The sequence below is a fragment of the Diceros bicornis genome, chromosome 25 (genome assembly GCF_020826845.1).
Source record: "Diceros bicornis minor isolate mBicDic1 chromosome 25, mDicBic1.mat.cur, whole genome shotgun sequence".
Classification (NCBI taxonomy): domain Eukaryota; kingdom Metazoa; phylum Chordata; class Mammalia; order Perissodactyla; family Rhinocerotidae; genus Diceros; species Diceros bicornis.
Genome location: NC_080764.1, coordinates 4,737,250 through 4,759,272, shown reverse-complemented (window position 1 = coordinate 4,759,272; position 22,023 = coordinate 4,737,250). Strand labels below are relative to the sequence as shown.

Here is a 22,023-nt window from a genome sequence, read left to right as displayed (position 1 = left end):
TTTTACAGTGTGCTATGTATCCTTGAGAAGACTGCATATTCTGCAGTTTAAAAAAATTTTTCCTTTTTCATTAGTCAACTTCATATGTAACTACCAAGTAGATATTCTGATAAGCATGATATTTGCCATATTGGGTTGATACAATCTCAGGGATAAATCTAGAATTGTGATGCTTTATAATTCTGTAACTTTGGTCAAGTTACGTATAACCTCTGTGGGTCTTGGTTTCTTGTGCTGTGTAATGAGGATAAAAGTACTTGAATAGGTACTTTTCAAGTACCTATTGAAAAGTTTCAAGGATAAGATTCTTAATCAGGATTTATACAGCAAGCACTGAAGGTTTCCATTTAGAGTCTCTGACCACAGGAGCAAACACTTGTTTTCATTTAACCTTTGGAGATCTGACTTTTTAAACTAACATTTGTCAAGTTCATATTGTGTGCTGGTAAAGAGGAGGGCAGGTGAGCATTGATTGTGTTCCCTACTGCATGCTCAACACTGTTAGTGAGTTCACATTTCATCTTTACAATACCTCTACAAAACAGATGTTACTATCTGCATTTTATAATGAGGAAATTGGATCTCACAAAGGTTAAATAACTTGTGCAGGTTCCTGCTAAGTTGGGAATTGAACTTAGGTCTTTCTTTCTTTCTTGGTCACTAAACAGTTTTATTTTACTGTTATTCTTTTTTTGATTGACTTAATTTTTTAGAGCAGTTTTAGGTTCACAGCAATATTGAAAAGAAGGTACAGAGATTTCTCGTATATCTCTTGCCCCCACACATGCACAGCCTCCCCCACTATCAATATCTGGCACCAAAATAGTACGTTTGTTATATCATTATCACCCAAAGTCCACATTTTACATTAGGGTTCATTCTTGGTGTTGTACATTCTATGGATTTGGACAAATGTATAATGACACGTATCGTATAATGATATGTATAATAACACGTATCCTATAATGATACATTACAGAATCACATGGAGTATTTTTACTGTCCTAAAAATCCTCTGTGCTCTGCCTATTCATCCCCCCCTCCTCTAATCCCTGGCAATCATTGATCTTTTTACTGTCTCCATACTTTTGCCTCTTCCGGAATGTCATGTGGTTGGAATCATGCAATACGTAGCCTTTTCAGATGAGCTTTCACTTAGTAATAAGTGTTTAAGTTTCCTCCATGTCTTTTCATGGCTTGATAGCTCATTTCTTTGTAGTGCTGAATAAAATTCCATTGTCTGGATGTACCACAGTTTATCTGTTCATCTACTAAAGGACATCTTGGTTGCTTACAGGTTTTGGCCATTATGAATAAAGCTGCTATAAACATTCATCTGCAGGGTTTTGTGTGGACATAAGTTTTCAGTTACTTTGGTTAAATACCAAGGAGTGAGATTGTTGGATTGTGTGCTAAGAGTGTGTTTAGTTTTGTAAGAAACCACGAAACTGTCTTCCGAAGTGGCTGTATCATTCTACTTTCCCACCACTTGCTCCACATCCTTCCTGGTGTTTGGTGTTGTCAGTGTTCTGGATTTTGTCCAATATTCTGCAGTTTTATTTGGTGAAATATTTGAAATATGTTAACTAGGTTTTATTAAATCTTATTCAAATCTTTTAAATATACTGATATTTTTGTCTCCTTGTTCTAAAAGTTACTGAGACTAATATACCGAGAAAGGTATATTATTATTGCTGAATTTAGTTGTGAATTTTTCTTTCCTCTGTATTTTTGTGAATTTTTCTTTTATATGTATTTTTTGGGACATACTCTATTATTAGATGATTCCAATTTAAAATTGTTATATCTTTCTGGTGAATTAAGTCATTCTGAAATGACTTTTAAAAAAAATCTCCAGTAATGCTTTTTGCCTTAAGGGTTATTATGTCTGATTTTAAGTGGTATGTGACTTCCTTTTTAAGCTGGTATTGGCCTAGTATATCTTTTTTTTTTTTTTTTTGTGAGGAGATCAGCCCTGAGCTAACATCCGCCAATCCTCCTCTTTTTTTGCTGAGGAAGACGGCCCTGGGCTAACATCGGTGCCTATCTTCCTCCACTTTATATGGGACGCCGCCACAGCATGGCTTACCAAGCAGTACTTCGGTGCGCGCCCGGGATCTGAACCAGCGAACCCCGGGCCGCCGCAGCGGAGCGCGCGCACTTAACCGCTTGCGCCACCGGGCCGGCCCCTGGCCTAGTATATCTTTTTATCATTGTTTAACTTTCAGTATTTCTACAGCCCTATGTTTTAGATGTCTGTTTTAAAAGCATGTAGTTAGATTCTTAAAAATCCAGTCTAAGAATAACTGTCTTTTATTTGGAGAACATATTCCAGTGATATTTAATGTAATTACAGGGATATTTGTGTTTACATTTACAATCTTTGTAAGAAATTAATTTTGTATAGAGTACATTGTTTTGGTAAGGCATTTTAATATTAATGTCATGCCCAAAGTTTCACTGTGACGAGAGACTTTTGTAGTTAAAAGAAGCTAACAGAAACTTCCTGTTTAATAACATGTGGAATATTTCTTATTAAGATGTATTTATTCAGTCTATCTTTTTTTCTTTTATAAATCCTCAGCTTTTCGCTGTGGCCTACAGTTTTTAGGCAATGTTGCCTCACGGAATGAAGATTCCCAGTCTATTGTTTGGGTGCATGCTTTCCCAGAACTCTTTTTGTGAGTATATTGATAAGAGATTTTCTAATTTCTGAAAAGGTTGTGGTTATATCATTCCATTTACATGAAGTTCATAAACAGGAAAAACTAAACTTTAGTAATAAAATTCAGGATAATGGTTGTTCTTGGTGGGAGGTGGCGAGGCGAGTTCAGTACTGGGTGGGAGAGCACACAAGGGCATCTCCTGGGGTTCCTAGAAATGTTCTGTATCTTGATCTGGGTGGTGGTTACATAAGTATATGCATATCTAATAATTTGTTGGGCTGTACACTTAAGATTTATGCCCTTTTTTATATGTCAGTTTTACTTTAAGAAAGTAAAAGTTTTGGTTAAAGTAAGAAATATTGTTAAGTACACTGTAAGTTATAAGAACAAAGCATAAAACATTGAAGTATGGAGAATGAATTAATCCTTTATTTATTGACCACTTTTTACATGCTCAGCACAATGTTATATGTAGATATAGAGAACTGTAAGATACGGATAACCAATCTGTTTGTCTAGATTGGTTCATGGTACTTTTCCTGGTGATTTACATTTTGTTTTGACCAGCTCTGTTAGTTCCTGAGAAATTGAGCATTGAGATGAAAGGTGAGTGGGTAATGGAGGCAGGGTAGGTAATAGGAAAGGTGCTGTCTGGAAGCTGGAGGCGTAGCTTCTAATCTGTTGCCAACGAATGGGCTATTGGTGGTGGTGGCAACAATACAAGCAGCAGAGCAGCAGCTATTTGAATTCCCTGAGCTGGGTATTTTCTGCATATTATCCCTGTCCTGTACAACAGCCCAGCGGGGCAAGTGGTACTGTCCTCGTTTGGACAGGTGAGGGAATTGTCGCTTATTGAGTAAAGGGCATGGCTGGATATAAACCCTGTGTTGCTTTCTGGATCCAAAGCCTATGAGTGTAGGCTTTTTAAATACCAGCTGCCTAAATTCTGTGCTGCCATCCTGGTTGTGTAGGTTTTCTGGGCTCATCTATAATGTGTGGTGTTAGGATCTGATAAACTCTAATGTTCTCTCTAGTTCACTAAGTCTGTAACTGGCTCTCAAAGTCCTGTAAATAATTAAGAGTTGAAGGCATAAAATCTTTTTAATATAATAATAATAACTGAGCTTATGTGGAAGCAAAGAATTGTGGAATTCAAGCGACAGAAGTAGAAGTTACTCATTTTTGAGAATTCATCTCTTTAAAACATTTTGAACACCTAATATCTGCCAGGTTCTGAGCTACATGAGTGGGATACGGGTAATTTAGATATATTCATTACTCCCCAAATGCCCATGCTTTGGTGGGGAAATAGGGAATAGGCAAGCACATTGCAGTGTAAGAACTAACATAACTAGGGTAAATCCAGGTGTCACAGGACACAGAGGAGAGGCCCTTGAACAAGTATAGGCTGTCAGAGAAGTTGTGACAGTTTACATGGTGGCTTTACATATGTTACCTCATCCTCACAGAAGCCATGTGAGACAGGCTGAGGAGGTCTTATTATTGTGTTCCATATTTATATCAGAAAACACAGTGAAAGACGTTATGTGACTTCCCTCTATATGTGTTTGTGAGACAAATACAGGCAAATTTGAATTCCAGCTTTGGCAAGTACTGGCTTTGTGCCCTTGAGCAAGTAAAGTCAACACATTCTTTACCTGTAATATAAGGATAATACCTCCTCCGGAAGAGTATTATGAAGTCTAAATGAAAAAATAAATCCTGCCATAGTGCGCAACCCATAATATAATTGACAGTCAATAATTAGTGACCTTCCTGAGATCGCATAGCTGATAGGTAGATGAACCAGGACTCATATTGAGGCTCTTGACTCCAAATTTTATTTCTTGCTAATATACCATCTTTGCCTTAAACATTCTGTACTTCGTAACTATTAAAGAATTTCTGTAGTGTTGAGGTATCATTTTTTTGCCTTTCAGTTTTTCTTTCTAACAGGAATGAGCATTTTAATGCTTTATAAATGTAATCATTTAATTTTTTTCTTTAATCAGGTGTTATTTGCTTTTGCTTCTGAGTCATAAGTCAACTACAACTTTAATATTGGATACTTTGTGTTGTGACTAATTTTATATTTGCTATTTTTACAGTGAATATTGTACTTGTTTCAAAGTGTTGTAATTCTTCATTAAATCCTTAAAAATCAGTATGTACTGAATTTGTTAATGGGATTATTATTTATGTGTTATATTTTATCATGTTGCTAAATTGGGCTAACACTCATTTCTTTATTTGGAAGGTCTTGCTTAAATCATCCAGACAAAAAAATTGTTGCCTACTCATCAATGATTTTGTTCACATCCCTTAATTCTGAAAGAATGAAAGAATTGGAAGAAAACCTCAATATTGCGATTAATGTCATAGAAGCGCACCAAAAGCAGCCTGAAGCAGAATGGCCGTAAGTATCTTGTTAGAAACTTGATTGCTTAAGAACATCCGGACAGATCACTTTCCTTTTAGAGGTTTGAAGTAAAAGTTTGAATTATAATAATTGATCAGTAAGTTAAAACTTTTAACATATGTTGGCAAAATAAGAAAAGTTTCTCAGCAGAATCTGGAGGCCTTATGAAAGAGGCAAAGTGAGGTTTGAGTTGGACCTTGGAGGATAAGGAGAGTTCTTTAAGGTGGTGAGGACAGGGAGGGCATTCCTAGTGTATGAAACAACACACTGTGAAAATGCGCAGGCACTTTTGGAGTATAGACATACCTTGGAGATATTGCAGGTTCAGTTCCAGACCACTGCAGTAAAGTAAATATCGCAATAAAGGGAAAACCAAAATTTTTTGGTTTCCCAGTGCATATAAAAGTTATGTTACACCATATTGTGGTCTATTATGTGTGCAATAGCATTGTGTCTTAAAAAATAATGTACATATTTTAATTAAACAATACTTTATTGCTAAAAAATACCATCATCTGAGCCTTCAGCGAGTCGTAATCTTTTTGCTGGTGGAAGGGTCTTGTAAAAAACGCAGTGTCTGCGAAACACAATAAAGCAAACTGCATAAAACGAGGTATGCCTGTATACAGATCAGACTATTGTGGCTGCAGTAGATGGTTCATTAAAGATTAGCGGTTGATATATGTCTTGTGGGCCTCTGTTCAGATGAGAAATTCAGTGTCATTCGAATTGTTTTTCCCCTGTGCATAATGCATCATTTCTCTCCAGTTGCTTTTAAGATTTTTCTTTGTCTTTTCATAAGTTTATGATATCTTGGTGTGGATTTCTTTGGGTTTATCCTTTTTGGGTTCCCTCAACTTCTTAAATCTATAGGTTTATGTCGTCAAGTTTGGGAAGTTTTCAGCCATTATTGTTTGAATAATTTTTCAGCCTCACATTCTTTCTCTTCTCCTTCTGGTACTCCATGTCAGGCCATTGTGAGGCCAAGGCTGAGGCTGACTGTGACCAGTAAAGACACAATAAGCCACTTGTAGATTTAGATAGTTTGTTACTTATGTGGACAGGGAAAAGAATAAGCCATGATCCTTGTAATCCTTGTCCCACATGCCGAAGAGGGGCTGGATGACTGGAACGAGAATTGTGAGATAACTCGTTGCTGAGGAGCCACTTCTTGACTGCTTGAAGTGGTTTTATATTCTGTAGGGGCGGGGCAGCAAGCTTCATGCCCCACCAGGACAATACCTCATCAGACCTGTCTTGAGAGAGCCTCAGAAGCCTCAGGCTTCCCGTCTTCCGTGTTCTGGGAGGATCACAGGGTATCAAGCTTTTGCCTGCGTGGTACGTGTGGATGTGTGTGAGGTTGCCAGGGCACTGTGGTGGAGCAGTTCTTCTGGTGAATGATAGTCTTCTGGTGTTGTCCCACAGGTCCCTGAGGCTCTGTGCAGTTTTTTGGTTTTTTTTTTCAGTCTGTTTTCTCTCTTATGCCAGTACCTCACTGTCTTGATTACTGTTGCTTTGTTTGAAATCGATTACTGTTCAGTCTTCCAACTTTGTTCCTCTTTTTCACGATTTTTTGGGCTGTTCTGGATCCCTTGTGTTACATACCAATTTTAGGATCAGTTCAATTTGAGGATCTAATTAGGATCCAATTTCAGTTTGTTCAGACAAGTAGCTGGAATTTTGATAGGGATTGTATGAATCTGGAGCTCAATTTGGGGAATATTGCCATTTTAACTAGATGAAGTTTTCCAGTCCATGAATAGGAGATATCTTTCTGTTTGTTTACGCCTTTAATTTCTTCAGTGATGATGTGTAGTTTTTTAGTTTACAAATCTTGCATGTCTTTAGTTAAATTTATTCTAAGTATTTTATTCTTTTTGATGCTATTATAAATGGAATTGTTTTATTGATATCACTTATGGATTTTTAATTGCTAGTATATAGAAATATAATTGATTTTTGTACATTGATTTTATAGCCTGCAACCTTGCTGAACTCGTTTTTTAGTTCTAATAGGTTTTTTGTGATTTTTAGGATTTTCTGTATACAGGATCATGTCATCTGCCAATAGATATGGTTTGACTTTTTTCTTTCCAACTGAGTTGCCTTTTATTTCTTTTTCTTACCTAATTGCTCTGACTAGAAATTCTGGTACAGTGTTGAGTGGATGTGGTGAGAGCTGATATCCGTGTCTTGTTCCTGATCTTAGGGGGAGAGCTTTCAGTCTCTCACCATTGAGTATGATAATGGCTGTGGGTTTTTCGTGGATGACTGTAGTCAGGATGAGGAACTTTCCTTCTGCTCACTCCTAGTTTCTTGAGTGTTTTTATGTAGTACTTTTTCTGCAGCTATTGAGGTTTTGTCCTTTATTTGATTACGATAGTATATTATAATGATTAAATCTTTTTTAAACCAACTTTTGATTCCTGGGATAAATCCCACTTGCCTATGGTATATAATCCTTTTTATATGTTGCTGGATTTGGTTTGCTCATATTTTGTTGTGGTATTTTTGTGTCTGTATTGATAAGGCATATTGGTCTGTAGTTTTCTTTTTTTGTGATGTCTTTGTCTGGTTTTGGTATCAGGTTAATAGTGGTCTCACAGAATGAGTTGAGAAGTGTTCTCTTCTGTTTTTGTTGTTTTTGGAAAGAGTTTGTGAAGGATCGGTGTTAATTCTTCTTTAAATATTTGGTAGAATTCACCAGTGAAGCCATCTGGTCATAGGCTTTTCATTGTGGGAAGTTTTTAAATTACTAATTCAGTCTCTACTTATTGTAGGTTTATCCAGATTGTTTACTTCTTCTTGGGTCAGTTTTGGTAGTTTGTGCCTTTCTAGGAATTTGTCCCTTTGGCCTAGGCAATCTAATATATTGGTACACAATTGTTCATAGTATTTCCTTAGAATCCTTTTTATTTATGTAAGATTGGTAGGAATGTTCCCCCCTTCATTCCTGATTTTAGTAATTTTAGTTTTCTCTCTAATTTTTCGTCATTATTGCTTAAGATTTGTCAGATTTTTTACTCTTTTCAGAGAACCAACTTTAGGTTTCATTGATTTTTCGTTATTGATTTTCTATTCTTTATTTCATTTATTTCTGCTGTAACCCTTATTGTATCCTTCCTTCTGCTTGCTTTGGGTTTAGTTTGCTCTTTTTCTAGTTTCTTAAGATGGAGGTTAGGTTACTGATATGAGATCCTCCTTTTTTACATAGGCATTTATATCTATAAATTTCCTTGTAAGAACTGCTTTAGCTGTATCTTATAAATTTTGGTATGTTGTGTTTTCCTTTTCATTCATATCAAATTATATTTTAATATCCGTTATTATTTTTTTCTTTGACCCGTTGGTTATTTAGGAGTTTGTTGTTTAATTTCCACATTTTTGTGTATTTCCTAAATTTCCTTTCGTTATTGATTTCTAATTTCATTCCATTGTGGTTGGAGAATACACTTTATGTAATTTCGTTCTTTTTAAATATATTGAGGCTTGTTTTATGGCCTAGCATCTGGTCTATCATGGAGAAGGTTCCATGTGCTCTTGAGAATATTGTGTATTCTGTTTTTGGTGGAGTGTTCTATAGATGCCTCTAGGCCTACTTGGTTTATAGTGTTGTTCAAGTCTTTTATTTCCTTGATGGTCTTCTGTCTGGTTATTCTATTCTTTTTTTATTTTTTTTTTTTGGTAAGGAAGATTAGCCCTAAGCTAATATCTGTTACCAATCTTCCTCCTTTTTTTTTCTTTTTTGCTTGAGGAAGATTGGCCCTGAGCTAACATCTCTGCCAGTCTTCCTCTATTTTGTATGTGGGTCTCCACCTCAGCATGGCTGATGAGTGGTATAGATCTGCACCTGGGATCCAAACCTGCGAATTCAGGCTGCCAAAGCGGAGCACATGGAACTTAACCACTACGCCATGGGTCCAGCCCCTCTATTCATTATTGAAAGTGGATTATTTTCTGTTTCTCCCTTCAATTCTGTCAGCTTTTACTTCACTTACTTTCAGGCTCTATTGTTAGGTACATATATATGTTTGTAATTGTTATGTCTTCTTGAGGACTTGGCCCTTTCTTTATTATGAAATTCATCAAAAATTTTGCTGCTTTTCTTTTAATAGTGCTCTTCTCCTGTTTTCCTTAAAACTGATTTTTTGTATGTTTCCACATAGTGGTCAGTGTGTTTAGGGCACAGATTATCTCTGCGTGGGCAGCCTCGAGCTGCCAGTAATCCTACTTGCATTTCAAAGACGAGTTGTGAACTTTCTCAGTTTTAACCTCTTTTTTTTTTTTTTTTTTTTTGGTGTGTGAGGAAGATCAGCTCTGAGCTAACATCTGCCAATCCTCCTCTTTTTGCTGAGGAAGACTGACCCTGGGCTAACACCTGTGCCCATCTTCCTCTACTTTATATGGGACGCCGCCACAGCATGGCCTGACAAGTGGTGCATTGGTGTGCGCCCAGGGTCCGAACCCAGGCCGCCAGCACCAGAGCGCGCACACTTAACTGCTACGCCATGGGGCCAACCCCAGTTTTGACCTATTTTACTATAAACTTTATTGTTCTGTTGAAATTATACCTAGTTTTTAAATTATTTATTTTCCTGAACATTTATTTGTATTTGAATTACCATTTGCACAGAAACAGAAGTTGGTACATGAAAGTATTCTGATATTGTGTTTGATCTAGAAAATCTCCCTTAGTATGCATGTATTTCGTAAACATGATGGATGAATCATTAGAGTCAGCTTACTTAGAGAGATTTGCTGTAGCTGAATTCTGTTTCATTTGTTAAGTATCTTGGATCTATATTTTAACCATCTGCAGTTTTTTAGCAGCATGGAATAAAGGGCAAAAGGTCATAAAGGGTAAAATATAAAATTCACTTCAGAATAGCTCAAGTTAAAGTTATCAAAGGTCCTAGATGGAATTAGACAGGAAAAAGGATAGAAAGTAGTAGTAGTAGTTAACTATGTTTTCTGCAGTCCAGATACTGAATACTTTGATTTGTGTGAGAGGACCTCTGCATTTGGTAAATAAAAAAGGGATCACAAAATATCCAGAGGCTTCCAACAAAATTGTTACTTTTCACTGTTAAATATGAATCCATGCCTGAAAATTAAAGAACACTCACTTTTGCCCTTCCACCTCCCAACGTTATGGGATAGCTGATGAAGAGTACAAAACTACATGGTGTTAGGATTCATGGGTTTAGTATCTTTTCTTGGAAAGGGACAAACGTAAGGTTTCAGTAACTTTGGGTCTTTTTGTTTAGGTACACCAGAAACACAGGAAAGAGTAGGTGAGAAAGGCTTTGGCAGTACTCGCTTTGAATTATTGGGATAACGTCCTTCTAAAAATGTTTGTTTCTTTTGTAGGTGTGAAAGATGTTTTCATGCTCTTAGATAACCCTAGATGAATCCAGCATTTGGCACTTTAATTCATCTAAATCTGGCAGCCCAGTAAATGTGCCTTACACATGCAGCATTCAGGAAATCCTAGCTATTATAATATTTTTTCAGAGATTATAACTCACTTGTTTTCTAGTAGAAGAAGCATCACCATTGAATCAACAGACTGATGGTTTTCTATTTTAATGTTACATAAAAACTTATGCATAATCGATAATCATTTAAATTACCATTTTCGAGTTACAAGAAAAAAATCTACCTCCCAATGGCATTCCATCATGATTGCTTTGTGTGTATAATATTATTTGCAGTTAGTATTGTACATTAAATGTTATGCCATAAGGTGGTGTAGCAAAGATTTCTCATTGTTTGTATGGATGTCCACAGGGAACACTTTTTTCTGCCTATATTTGTAAGTTGAATGTGAGTGACAATTGTTCTGATCCTCTAAATAGTTCTAAAGTTAAAGTAAAAATGCCACTGTCTTTACTCAGTAGTAGACCTTTACTCTTTGTTGAATGAAAGAAGGAATGAATGAATTTTACCTTTAATCATTTTTGAACTGAAGGCAACATGAAGAACCAGACCTAACTCAGGTTTTTAAGTTCACTTGAACTTCTTTTCAGAGAGGCTGCTCCAGCAAATGCAAGCTCTATATAGGGGAATGTTCTAGGAGGAACCACAAAAGTCAGGAAACTGAGTGCTTGTTTTCACTTTTAGGTAACCTAGACCTTCGCCAAGACACCAAACTTCTATGGGCCTCTGTTTCCTTATTTCTAAAATGAAGGAATTGATTTAGATTAGAAGTTTCCAGACTTTTGTATTTCATGTCCTTATGTTTTTTTAAAGACATATGGACATAGTTGCAGACTCACTAGAGTGGTTGGTTTGGCACAAGGACTGCTGGGTAGCAGAACTGCCTCTCTTGGTGTCTATCTGTCTGAGCCTTGCATGGTGGTACTTCTTCCACTTTCTTTTATGCAGCGTCACGGGAAGATGTCATCTTGCCTTTTGCTCCAGTTACTTTGCCTTTTAAATTATATTTGGTTAAAGTGAATGAGCCAATATTCAGTTCTGGTGACTTTTAAAGCATATGGTTTTGCATTTGACTGATTACCCAGTGAGTGTGAGTGTGACATCATTGCCACTCAGTACTTATCTAAATAACTCAAAAGTGCAAAGGAATACTTAGGAGGTTTACCTGAAAAATGAACAGTCCTTCTGGCTTCCACGGGTACATTCAGAGTTTTTCCTGGGTTGATCCTGCCAATCTGAGAGCTGCCCATCTCTACCTCCCTGGTTTGGGGCCTGGCTCATGCTGAGGAGCGTGCCAAAGCAGCTGTGCTCTGTCTTATTGCGGGCCTGCCGTGAGGACACCGCTGAGAGCGCTGTCCACCATGTCACAGGAGAAGGGGCTTTGGTCTCCGTGCAGGGAATAATTGCCCTTTTCATGAGGCTCTGATTTGCTTTTATCTTGGAGAACCTGTGGTTTAGAAACTGCTCCTACTTTATGCAGGCTTCTAGGAAACTTAAAAAATATTACAGATATCACTTCAAACATAAATAAATTAATTCAGTAATTATTGAGTTTTTGAAGTGTGCCAGGTACTGTTCATGACACTGGAGATCCAAAATTTAAGTCATTACGTTTTAGTGACAGAGACAGATAATGAACAAAAAACCCCAAATATATAACAAATGTCAGACAAATGCTTTGAAGAAAAACACACAGCAGCGTGTTTGATGTCCCTTAGAATGGTGCTTGGCTCATTGTAAACACTATATGGTATTAGCTTTTTTATTAGTAGTAATTCAAATATGATTGGTGGGGAGGACAGACAAAGAAAAAACCGTCAGATCATGATTAAGTACTCTGGTGAGGTGAGGTGACGTAGAGTGACGAGGTGCTACTTTAAAATTTGGAGATCAGGGAGTCTGAGTTGGTGACGTTTAAGCAGAGAACTAGATAGCCAACCGTTTGAAGATCCGTGGGTAAAAATGGAGACAGGCTGGGAAGAACAATCCAAGCAGTGAATACACGGAGTGCAAAGGACCCCCGGCAGAGGCCTCTGTAGCAGGCCTAGAGAGTCCAGGGTAGTTAGAGCGTAGGGTGAAGGGGAAAGTCGTAGGACAAGCAGTCCAAGAGGTGACTGAGGCCAGTTACGTAGGGCTTTGTAAACCAGGAAAAGGCGATTGATTTTACTCTCTGTGCCATGGGAGGCGACTGAAGAGTTTTAAGCAGTGTGTGTAATGACCTGGGTTGTGTTTTAAAAGATCCCTCTGGCTGCCGGACAAAGGTTGAGGAGTGGGAGGAGAGGAAAGATTGGAGGCTGGGACACCTGTTAGGAGGCAGTGGTAGTTATCTAGGTAAGAGGTGACAGTGGCTTACATGAGGCCGGTAGCAGTGGGGATGAAGAGAAGTGAATAGATTGAATATAACATGCAGGGAGAGCTGATGCGACTTCTTGATGGATTAGATTTGTGGGATGAGGTGGGGAAAGGAAGGCAAGGATAGGAACTCGGTTTCTGGCTTGTTTGAGGTGGGTGGAACAGTTTGGGAGTAGAAATAGGGGAGATCAACAGTTCTGTTTTGGCCATATGAAATTTAAGATGCCCACTCTGTATCTAAGTGGAGACATCTTCTCTGCAGCCAGCATGCAAGTTCCAGAAGAGGAAGCACAGGGTGCCGGGAAAGCCTGTGGCAGGGAGTTCACCTGGTCTGGGGGTGAGGGAGGCCTTCCAGAGAACGTGAGGCATAAACTAACAGTCAGAGGATGGCTCGGGTGGGGAGAAGGGATGGTATTAGGATTGTGGAGAGAAGAGAGACCAATTTGACAATGTTTATTTAGTCTGTGACATGATCTGCGTGTACAGTTACTGTTTGCAAGAAGTGGTGAAGACTGCATTTTAGAGATCAGATTTTGACCTATATTGTAGATAACCCGAATTGCTGTGTCAGAGTTGCCATGATAGAGAGGTGAAGTTAATTCATGTTTTGTTTTGGTTTCTCATTATCTGTTTGAGAAGAGATGTAGAGATTTCTTATTAAGTTGTTTTGGAGAAGTGACTGAACTTTGCCTGCCCAGAAATAGCTACTGTTAGGATGAAACTTACCTGAGTTCGCCATGACTGACTGTCTTCCTTGAAAGCTGAGGAGCCAGGGTCACCTGAATGATTTTCCCACTAAGATATGATAGTGCTTTCATTTTTTAGCAGAATATCTATTAAATAGAAATAGATTTGAGATTACTTTGCCTGGACATATTACTTAAATTATATATTTAAATTTTTGATAGATAACACATTCATTTAGTTCAAATACCAGAATGCATAAAGTTTCCCTCCCTGCCACCCACCTAGTTCCTCCAACCCCATTCCCTAAACAGATAGGCCATTATTTCTTTCTTCTCACCACACTGTTGGGCTTCTTGCTTTTTTCATTAGATAGTACATTTTTGAGATCTTTCCATATCAGTATATAAACAACTTCCCCATTCATTTATCTTCCATTGTATAAATATACCACAATTTACTTAATCAGTCCCTTATTGGTGAACAGTTAGGTTGTTTCCAACTTTTCATAACTACAAAATGCTGCAGTGAATAGCCTTGTTCATACAGACGTCATGTATGTATGTTGGAAGAATGACTGTAGGAGAATTCATAAGTGCAATTACTAGGTCAAATGGAATGTGCTTTTATAATTTTTACAAACACTTCCAAGTAGTCCTGCATAGATGTTATACCAATATATATGAGACAGATTTGACAGATTTTGAGAGTACCTGGGTTTCTACATCGTTGCTAACAGAGTGTGCTGTCAAAGTTTTGGATTTTCCAATCCTACCAAATGGTACCTACCAAATAAAATGGTGTCATTGCATAGTTTTATTTTGTATTTTTTTCTTATGAGGTTGAGCATCTTTTTATATGTTGAAGAGCCTGTTTTTCTTGTATGTGCATTCTCATTTTCTTTACCCATTTTTCTATTGGGATGTCAGCCTTTTCCTTACCTATATGTAGGAATATTTTCTAGATTAGGGATATTAGCCCTTTGTATGAAATAAAATGCAAATATTTTTTCTCACTTTTTTGTCTTTTGACTTTGCTTGTGGCACTTTTCTTCATGTAAAAATTTTTGATATTTTAGTAGATAAAATTGTCAATCTTTTTTTATGTCTTAGAGATTTTTGGCAATAGCTATAAAGGCCTTTCTTCCACCGAGGCTTTCTTCCAGTGTTGTGTCATTTCAATTTTGATGTTGAAGCGTTTGATCTGCTTGGAATTCGTCTTGGTGTAAAGGTCAAAACATGGATCCACTTTCACCTTTGCTCCAAATGCTGCGGGTGGTCACTGCCACAGAGCACTGTAGTGGCTGTGAGCCAGCTTCTTCCTCTGTCTGTGCCCGTTCACTGCACCCTCGCTGCCCCACATGTGGAAGACCTTTTCAGTTCCAGTGCCACTTATTCAGCACACATTCCACCATGTAGAACTTCCCTTTCTTTCACTAAGTGTGTCTCAATCTGCTAATCAGGCCTTAAGAGTTTTAAAAACATATTGATGTAATCACATTTATCATTAGGATATTTTGTTTGTTTAAGAAGAAATTCTCCAAAGTGCGTTCTATTTCTACAATCTGATTGACTTAGGTCTGTTGTCCAGTGTCTGAAAACTGTTGTTTCATATATTTTGTCTGCTTTTATAGTTGTTTAGGGTAGGAGGGTAAGTCGTTAGTCCGTAATGCCGGGAATTGAAAGTGATATTTGGAGATTTTAACGCTCGCTTTTCAGCCATTGGGAAAAGAAGTAAACAAACATCAGTATAGTTGTAGGTGGTCTCAGTAGTACTGAGATCGATAGCCACCTTCACCTGAGTGGTGCTTATAGAACATTATCTCAACACTTGCGAAATCCACTTTGTTTTCAACTGTGTGTCTTATGTTCACCAAATAGACCATAGTTCAGGCTATAAAAAAAGTCTCGATAACTATATGAAAAGAATTGAAAATGTACAGAATATCTGATCACAATGAGCTTAATTAGAAAACTATAACAAGATATCTAGAAAAATTCCAAACTTTTGGAAATTAGCACGTCTAAATAATGGGTTTGTCAAAGAAGAAATCTCAAGGCAAATTAGAAAATCTTTTGAACTGAAGGATAATGAAAGTACAAAATTTGTGGGATAAAGTGAAAGCAGGGCTTAGAGGGAAATTTATAGATTTAAATGTTTATATCAGAAAAGAAAGAAGGTGTGAAATCAGTGACTTAAGGTTCTACTTTATGAAAATGGAAAGAAGAGAACAGTAAATCCTGAGAAAGTAGAAGGAAGAAAATAATAGAAAACAGAAAAACAATAGAAAAAATTAACAAAGGCAAAGTTGGTTCTTTAAAAAGATCAACGAAATTGATCAAGAAAAAAGAAAGAGGGGGCCGGCCTGGTGGCGCAGCAGTTAAGTGCATGAGCTCTGCTTCGGTGGCCTGGGGTTCGCAGGTTTGGATCCCAGGCGTGCACTGATGCACCGTTTGTCAAGCCATGCTATGGCAGCATCCCATATAAAGTAGAGGAAGATGGGCATGGATCTTAGCCCAGGGCCAGTCTTCCTCAGCAGAAAGAGGAGGATTGGCATCGGATGTTAGCTCAGGGCTGATCTTCCTCGCACAAAACAAAAAAAAAAAAAGAAAGAGGACACTAATGATGATGTCAGGAAGGAAGGCGTAGTTATCACACCCATCTTCAGTCAGCTCCACTCTGGTTGGGGCAGCTTTCTTCAGCGGAGACTGTTGTGAAGAGGGCCAACAGCTGAGGGCTATTTGCCGGTACCATTCAGGGATGTAAGTTTTTGGTCCTGAACTCCTCTTTAAACCTTAATAGTATTTTGTTGTGTATAGTTGTCTGAGCACACTGCTGTTCTTTCCTTCATGCTGTTTTTCCAAGTCCTTTTTTGTCACCTCCAATTCCTTCAACTAAGGATTCATGGAACACCTCCTTTAGCCTCCTTGGTCTTCCTGCCCCATCCATCGTCCCCTCTTCCCCCAGCCCTCTGGTTAGATAAACTGCATTCTTTCTATAACCCATGATGTGTGTCTTTATGTTGCACCTAAGACATTTTTCTCTAATTATCTATCTATGTATAGGTGTTTCTCCATTGTTAGTGTTTGGAAATACGGCTTGTGACCGAGCCCCTAGCACAGAACTTGGAACATTGTGTTTTTGAGTGAATGTTCCTGTGGGAAAATGTTTTGAACTCCAAATGCCTGAATTATGAATGAGCTTTAGGATCACAATTTTATGTACCTGGCTTGAAATGCGTGAATTTCTATTGTTGAAATGCATGTTGACCTACCTAAATTGATATGAAAATTGTTTGAGAATTTTGAATTATAATCCATTATTGTTAGAAATATTTTACATCAAAGTATTGATCAGTTATTTAAAGGTTGTAGAAGAAATAGAATAATGTGTTTAGATTTTGTTTTATATGCAATGACAATGTGTTGTGGTAGTTAATATGCTTCATTTGATTATCGTATTGAAAGACATACTTTTATTATATTATTTGTTAAGTGATTAAGTAAACTGTATAAATATATTTAATGCTTTACAGTCACTCATTACTATAATTTTGGTTATAAACAGTGTATTCTTTAGTTCTTGAGTCTTCAGATGCCCTCTGGTAAATATAATTCAGAATTAATTAATAGTACTATTTATTCTTTTTAGTTGTCACAGTGGTACTTTGGAGGAAATATGTTTATAATCTTTGCCTCAGTGTTTCCATAAGTTCATTTCGTAAGTTTAGATGAGTGTATTGCTTGACAATGAGGATGTTTTCTTGGTAACTTGAGAGCTCTTCAAGAGTAGATAATCAAGCCAGCATTCATTACTGTATTGGTGGCATATGTTTAAGTAAAAAAGTATGACATGTCCATTTCTCTGGTTAATTTTAGCACTAAGGTTCTGACTAAAATAATTAATATGTTTTCTGTTTATACCTGAACATGTCAGTAAATTTCATTTTACTATTTAAACTGTAGTGAAGTATTTTCCTTTCTCAACTTAGATAAAAGCTGTAGTAGGCCCTTTTCTCCAGTTGAATAAATCTGAATCATTTCAATAAATTTTTCAGAAGTGAAACTGGAGAAATATATGTTGAGTGTTTTTTATTTTCTTTTAGCTCCTAATAGAAGAATAGTATGTGAACGTCTTAAAACATTTTAAGATTTCAGCTAAGCAAAAATTCAATCAAAAGGAGTGCTTTTATGTATAAGATATGCCTATAAAGTAGATAAGGCCATGTCTGTATTACTATGTTTCTAGTAACCAAACTTTTTCCTCCTTTTTTCTTAGGTTCTTGATTATTACAGACCATTTTCTGAAAAACCCGGAATTGGTAAAAGCCATGTATGCCAAAATGAGCAATCAAGAAAGGTAACCCCAAAAACCAGTGTGGTTTTGAGTATTCAGCATTCCATATAGAGTATCCTGTACACGACTGAAAAACCGTGTGGTTTCTTAGTTGGCACAAAATCTCTAAATACATGTTTCTGTGTCAGTAATGGTTTTAAATTGGTTGGTTAACATTACAGCTTAGCCACAACAGGCAGTGATTTACGTAGGGTTGCAGAATCCAGGTCGGCGCCGTTATTCAGTAAAGGCATATTCAAAAACGTTAGGACCAAAATGTTATGCTCGTCCCTTGATTTTATAATAGTCATTCATGCAACTGTACATTATAGCTGTATATTTGAAATGTGTTCATTTGTTCACATCGCTGGTATAATGATTTGGGATATACTCTGCTAGGTTTGCAGTTTTCCAACAGATATTTCAGACAAAGAGAATAATACCCGCCTGTGACCTCACAGCTATTGTAGTAGGAAGAGCAATGCCCTCGGAGCGCAGAGACCTCAGCTCCGCGCCTTGTGATAGTAGTTCTTTATATGACCTTAGCCAGGTCTCTTACCTTGTTTGGATTTAATTTCTTGACCTGTAAAATTAGAGAATTGAATAAAATGATTCACAATACTCTTTCCGTTCTAATAGTATGTGTTTTTCCTAACCTTATTGGAAATGTTGCCTTAGGAAAATAAAACTTACTCAGAAATCACAGATTTAATGATCAAAAACTTTAAAAAATGTTAATGCTTTTGATTGTAGTCACAATTTTTATAATTGCCGTGGTTTTGAAATTCTTACTATATTGAGTTCCAGCGATTAAGCTTCTGTACTTCTTTGTAGTCTGAAGTAGTGTTTTTTTCTTCTTTAATATCTTTAACAAAAAGGAAAAGTTTGTCTTTTTAAAGTCGGTTTAAATACCATGTTTATAAATCCAGTGCCCCGGGGGCTACCACCACCATATGCATACTTCTATTTCAGAAAAAATTATTTGTAGTTTTCTGACTTAACATGAAGAACAATGCTGTAAATGAGTGCATTGTGTTGCAGTAAAGAATACCCGAACATAGGGAGAATACACAGTTTAATTGTATTTTAATATTCAAGTTTATATTTTCCATATTCCTATCAAATGATCTATTTTTAAACTCATCCCTTACCTAACCAATTGGGGATGACAGACTAAACATTTTCCATTTTTATTTATAAAAATGTTGTAGCCGCTGCTTCCCTACTTCGTGCAAGTTTCTGCTCAAATGTCACCTCCTCCCCCTCCTTTATCTTTCTTCTAGAAGTGCTTTCATTTCATCGCATTATTTATTGTACCTCGTATCGTGTCATATACCCGCTTGCTGTTGTATGATGCTACTGTTAGGTTGTTAGCTCTGTCAGGGCAAGGATTTGATCGTTTTTATCCTGTGGTATCATTCGTTTCCCAGACAGTGCTTAACACATAACAGGTGCTAAAAGAAAATTTGTTTGAATGAAAGCAGGAGTGAACAAATGAGTTTTCTTTCTCCTGGAAAGGTTTATCTAGTATGCCGATTAATGTAAGATCATCTACTGAATTGGAAACCTCAGAGTCATCCTCAACTCCTCCTCCGCTTTCTAGTTCACATTGGTCAGGAAGCTTGATTGAGCACACCATCTCAGTATCTTGTGAATTCCCTCTATTGTCATAGCTGTGGTTTACCCTTATATCATCTTTGACTAGACTCTGGTTATAGCCTTTTTAAAAATTGTGATAAAATACACGTAATATAAAATTAGACCCTTTTAACTATTTTTAAGTGTACAGCTCAATAGTGTTAAATATATTTACGTTATTGTGCAACCAATCTCCAGAATGTTTTCATCTTGCAAAACTGAAACTGTACCCATTAAACAACTCCCCATTTCCTCCTGCCCCAGCCCCTGGCAACCACTGTTCTACTTTCTGTCTCTATGAATTTGACTACTCTAAGTACCTCATGTAAGTGGAATCATTCAGTATTTGTTTTTTTGTGACCAGCTTATTTCACTTAACATAGTGTCCTTAAGGTTCATCCATGTTATAGCATGTGTCAGAATTTTCTTTTTAAGGCTGAATAATATTCCATTGTTTATGTATATCATATTTTGCTTATCCAGTCATCCATCGCCGGACAGTTGTGTTGCTTCCCCCTTTCAGCTATTGTGAATCATGCTGCTGTGAACATGAGTGGGCAATAGCCAAAAGTCTGATTGTTCTAATTTTTGTTTTTCCTTTCTCCTCTGTTATCTACTGTACTACCAGCATGGATCTTATCCTGCCATTTTAGTGGCATGTATATAACCTGTTACAGAATGTAATTAAATTCCATAATACGGCATATGAGGCCCTTCATAATGTGGCTTCATTTCCAACTCCTCTCTATTTCCTCCCCCAGTCACCACATTATGGCCACATAGAAAAGTCTCCAGTTCTTCAGGCCTTCCTTGTAATTTCATGCTTTGCATATGTCCTTTTCTCTGCCTGCAATGCCCTCCCTGACCACCACCTCTCTTCCTGGTGAATATATATTCATGCTTTATAGGCCCTTATCAGATATTACCTGCTCTCTGTTGGTTCTTCTAGCGCAATTCTTTGCATCTTTATCTGCAAGTTTATATGATTACTTGCTTTTCTGCTATAATATGTATTCTTCAAGGACAAAGACTGAATCTTGTGAATTCTCTATCCTTAACACCCGCCAGAATCAGTTTTGGAACAGTACTGGAACAGAATACTCAGCTGATATCAAACATTTCTTGAAACATGTCTTTAGGATGCTGTCTCTGTTGCTGCTTTAGACAGCAGATGGCTCGGTCTACTGAGAGTAGATGGCTTGGCTCAGCAGGGTTCTGGGGAAGCTCACTGTAGGAACTGTTGAGTCAAGATACTGGTCTTTGGTCAGTGGCAGTGCTGAGCCTGAGGACTGCCACTGCTTCTTAATTGTAACCATCAGCATGGCCATATCTAGCTCTGCTTCCTTGTTTCATTCATGTTCTAGGGGACAAGGTGTCAAATAGTGACCTGGAAATCTCTGGGCTACTGACACCCTGAAGATGTGCCTAAAAAGAGCTACCAGGGCAAGGGAGAGGGCAGGGGAGCAGGGGAGGATATGGAGGAGAGTCCCCCAGGACCTGTCACTTTGCCTAAGTCTCCTCAAGTTCATGTAACGAGCAGAATTGCTCAGCTGTGCTGCTGCCCTCTTTCTTTAAGTCTGTGTCCTTTATTTGATGACAGCCATCGTTTGTAGTTGCTCTGCTAGAATAGTAGTCTCCAGAGTGGGTTGTGCAAGACGAGCCTGTTGAGTATGGCAAGAATATATTAGAATATCTGCTTATATTTACTTGTTATCTAAAAAAAAAATAAGCAATTAAGCTTTTAATATTTATTATTTAGTTTGACAATTGTAGGTTATCTATAAATTACATATATTGGAGGTGTGATGAAAATTTTTTTATTGATCAGAAAAGCTTGGAGAATACTAACCTAAAGCATGCAGTTGCTAGATGCTTGCTCCTGTGGAGCTTCATTCCTAACTTTCAATTGAACTTACATTCATTGAGTTTCTATGGTTTGCTAAATGCCAAGGACACCAAAGTTGCCTGACACACTAATATTCAAGAAAGGGATACTGCTTTTCAGTAGCATTATCTTGTCATATAGGTAATAGTAATATTATCATTCTGGAGTAGCTATGTCAGTCAAAAAAACAATTTTATAGTCCCTGATATTTTGGGAGGCAGCAGAGATATCCCTCTGTCCATGCAGTCTGTTTCTGCATGGTCAAGAGAACTTCAGAACTCCAAGGAGGCACAGCAAAGCTGTTTCCAGGATGGAAGGTAGGAAAAGAGACTGTTATCCTTGGGCACCAAATATTAAGTTATAATCCTTCTAGGTACAGTGAGGTGTTAAAATGGTATTCTAGGATAAGACCTTGCTCTTTTCATAATGAGAAAATGTGGTAAGTCAGAAATTTAATGTTTAATTGACCACATCCAAAGTCTAAAAAGTGTCACTTAAGAACCAACTTCATGGGGGCCTGCCTGGTGGCGTAGTGGTTAAGCTTGCGTGCTCCGCTTCGGCAGCCTGGCATTCGCAGGTTTGGATCCCGGGCATGGACCTATGCA

General features: G+C 37.4%; 1 protein-coding gene across 2 annotated transcripts in view; it reads left to right on the top strand.

Annotated features, from left to right (window-relative positions):
• Positions 1-22,023, top strand: part of ATXN10 (ataxin 10) — a 185,644-nt gene that overhangs the window by 51,401 nt on the left and 112,220 nt on the right. For both annotated transcript variants that reach the window (XR_009223868.1, XM_058568147.1), the window contains exons 4-6: positions 2,585-2,681; positions 4,924-5,082; positions 17,839-17,919. Coding sequence is in view for 1 of the 2 variants with exons in the window: in XM_058568147.1 (XP_058424130.1) it covers positions 2,585-2,681; positions 4,924-5,082; positions 17,839-17,919 (337 nt within the window). In the remaining variant the exon portion in view is untranslated. The remainder of the gene's footprint in view (positions 1-2,584; positions 2,682-4,923; positions 5,083-17,838; positions 17,920-22,023) is intronic.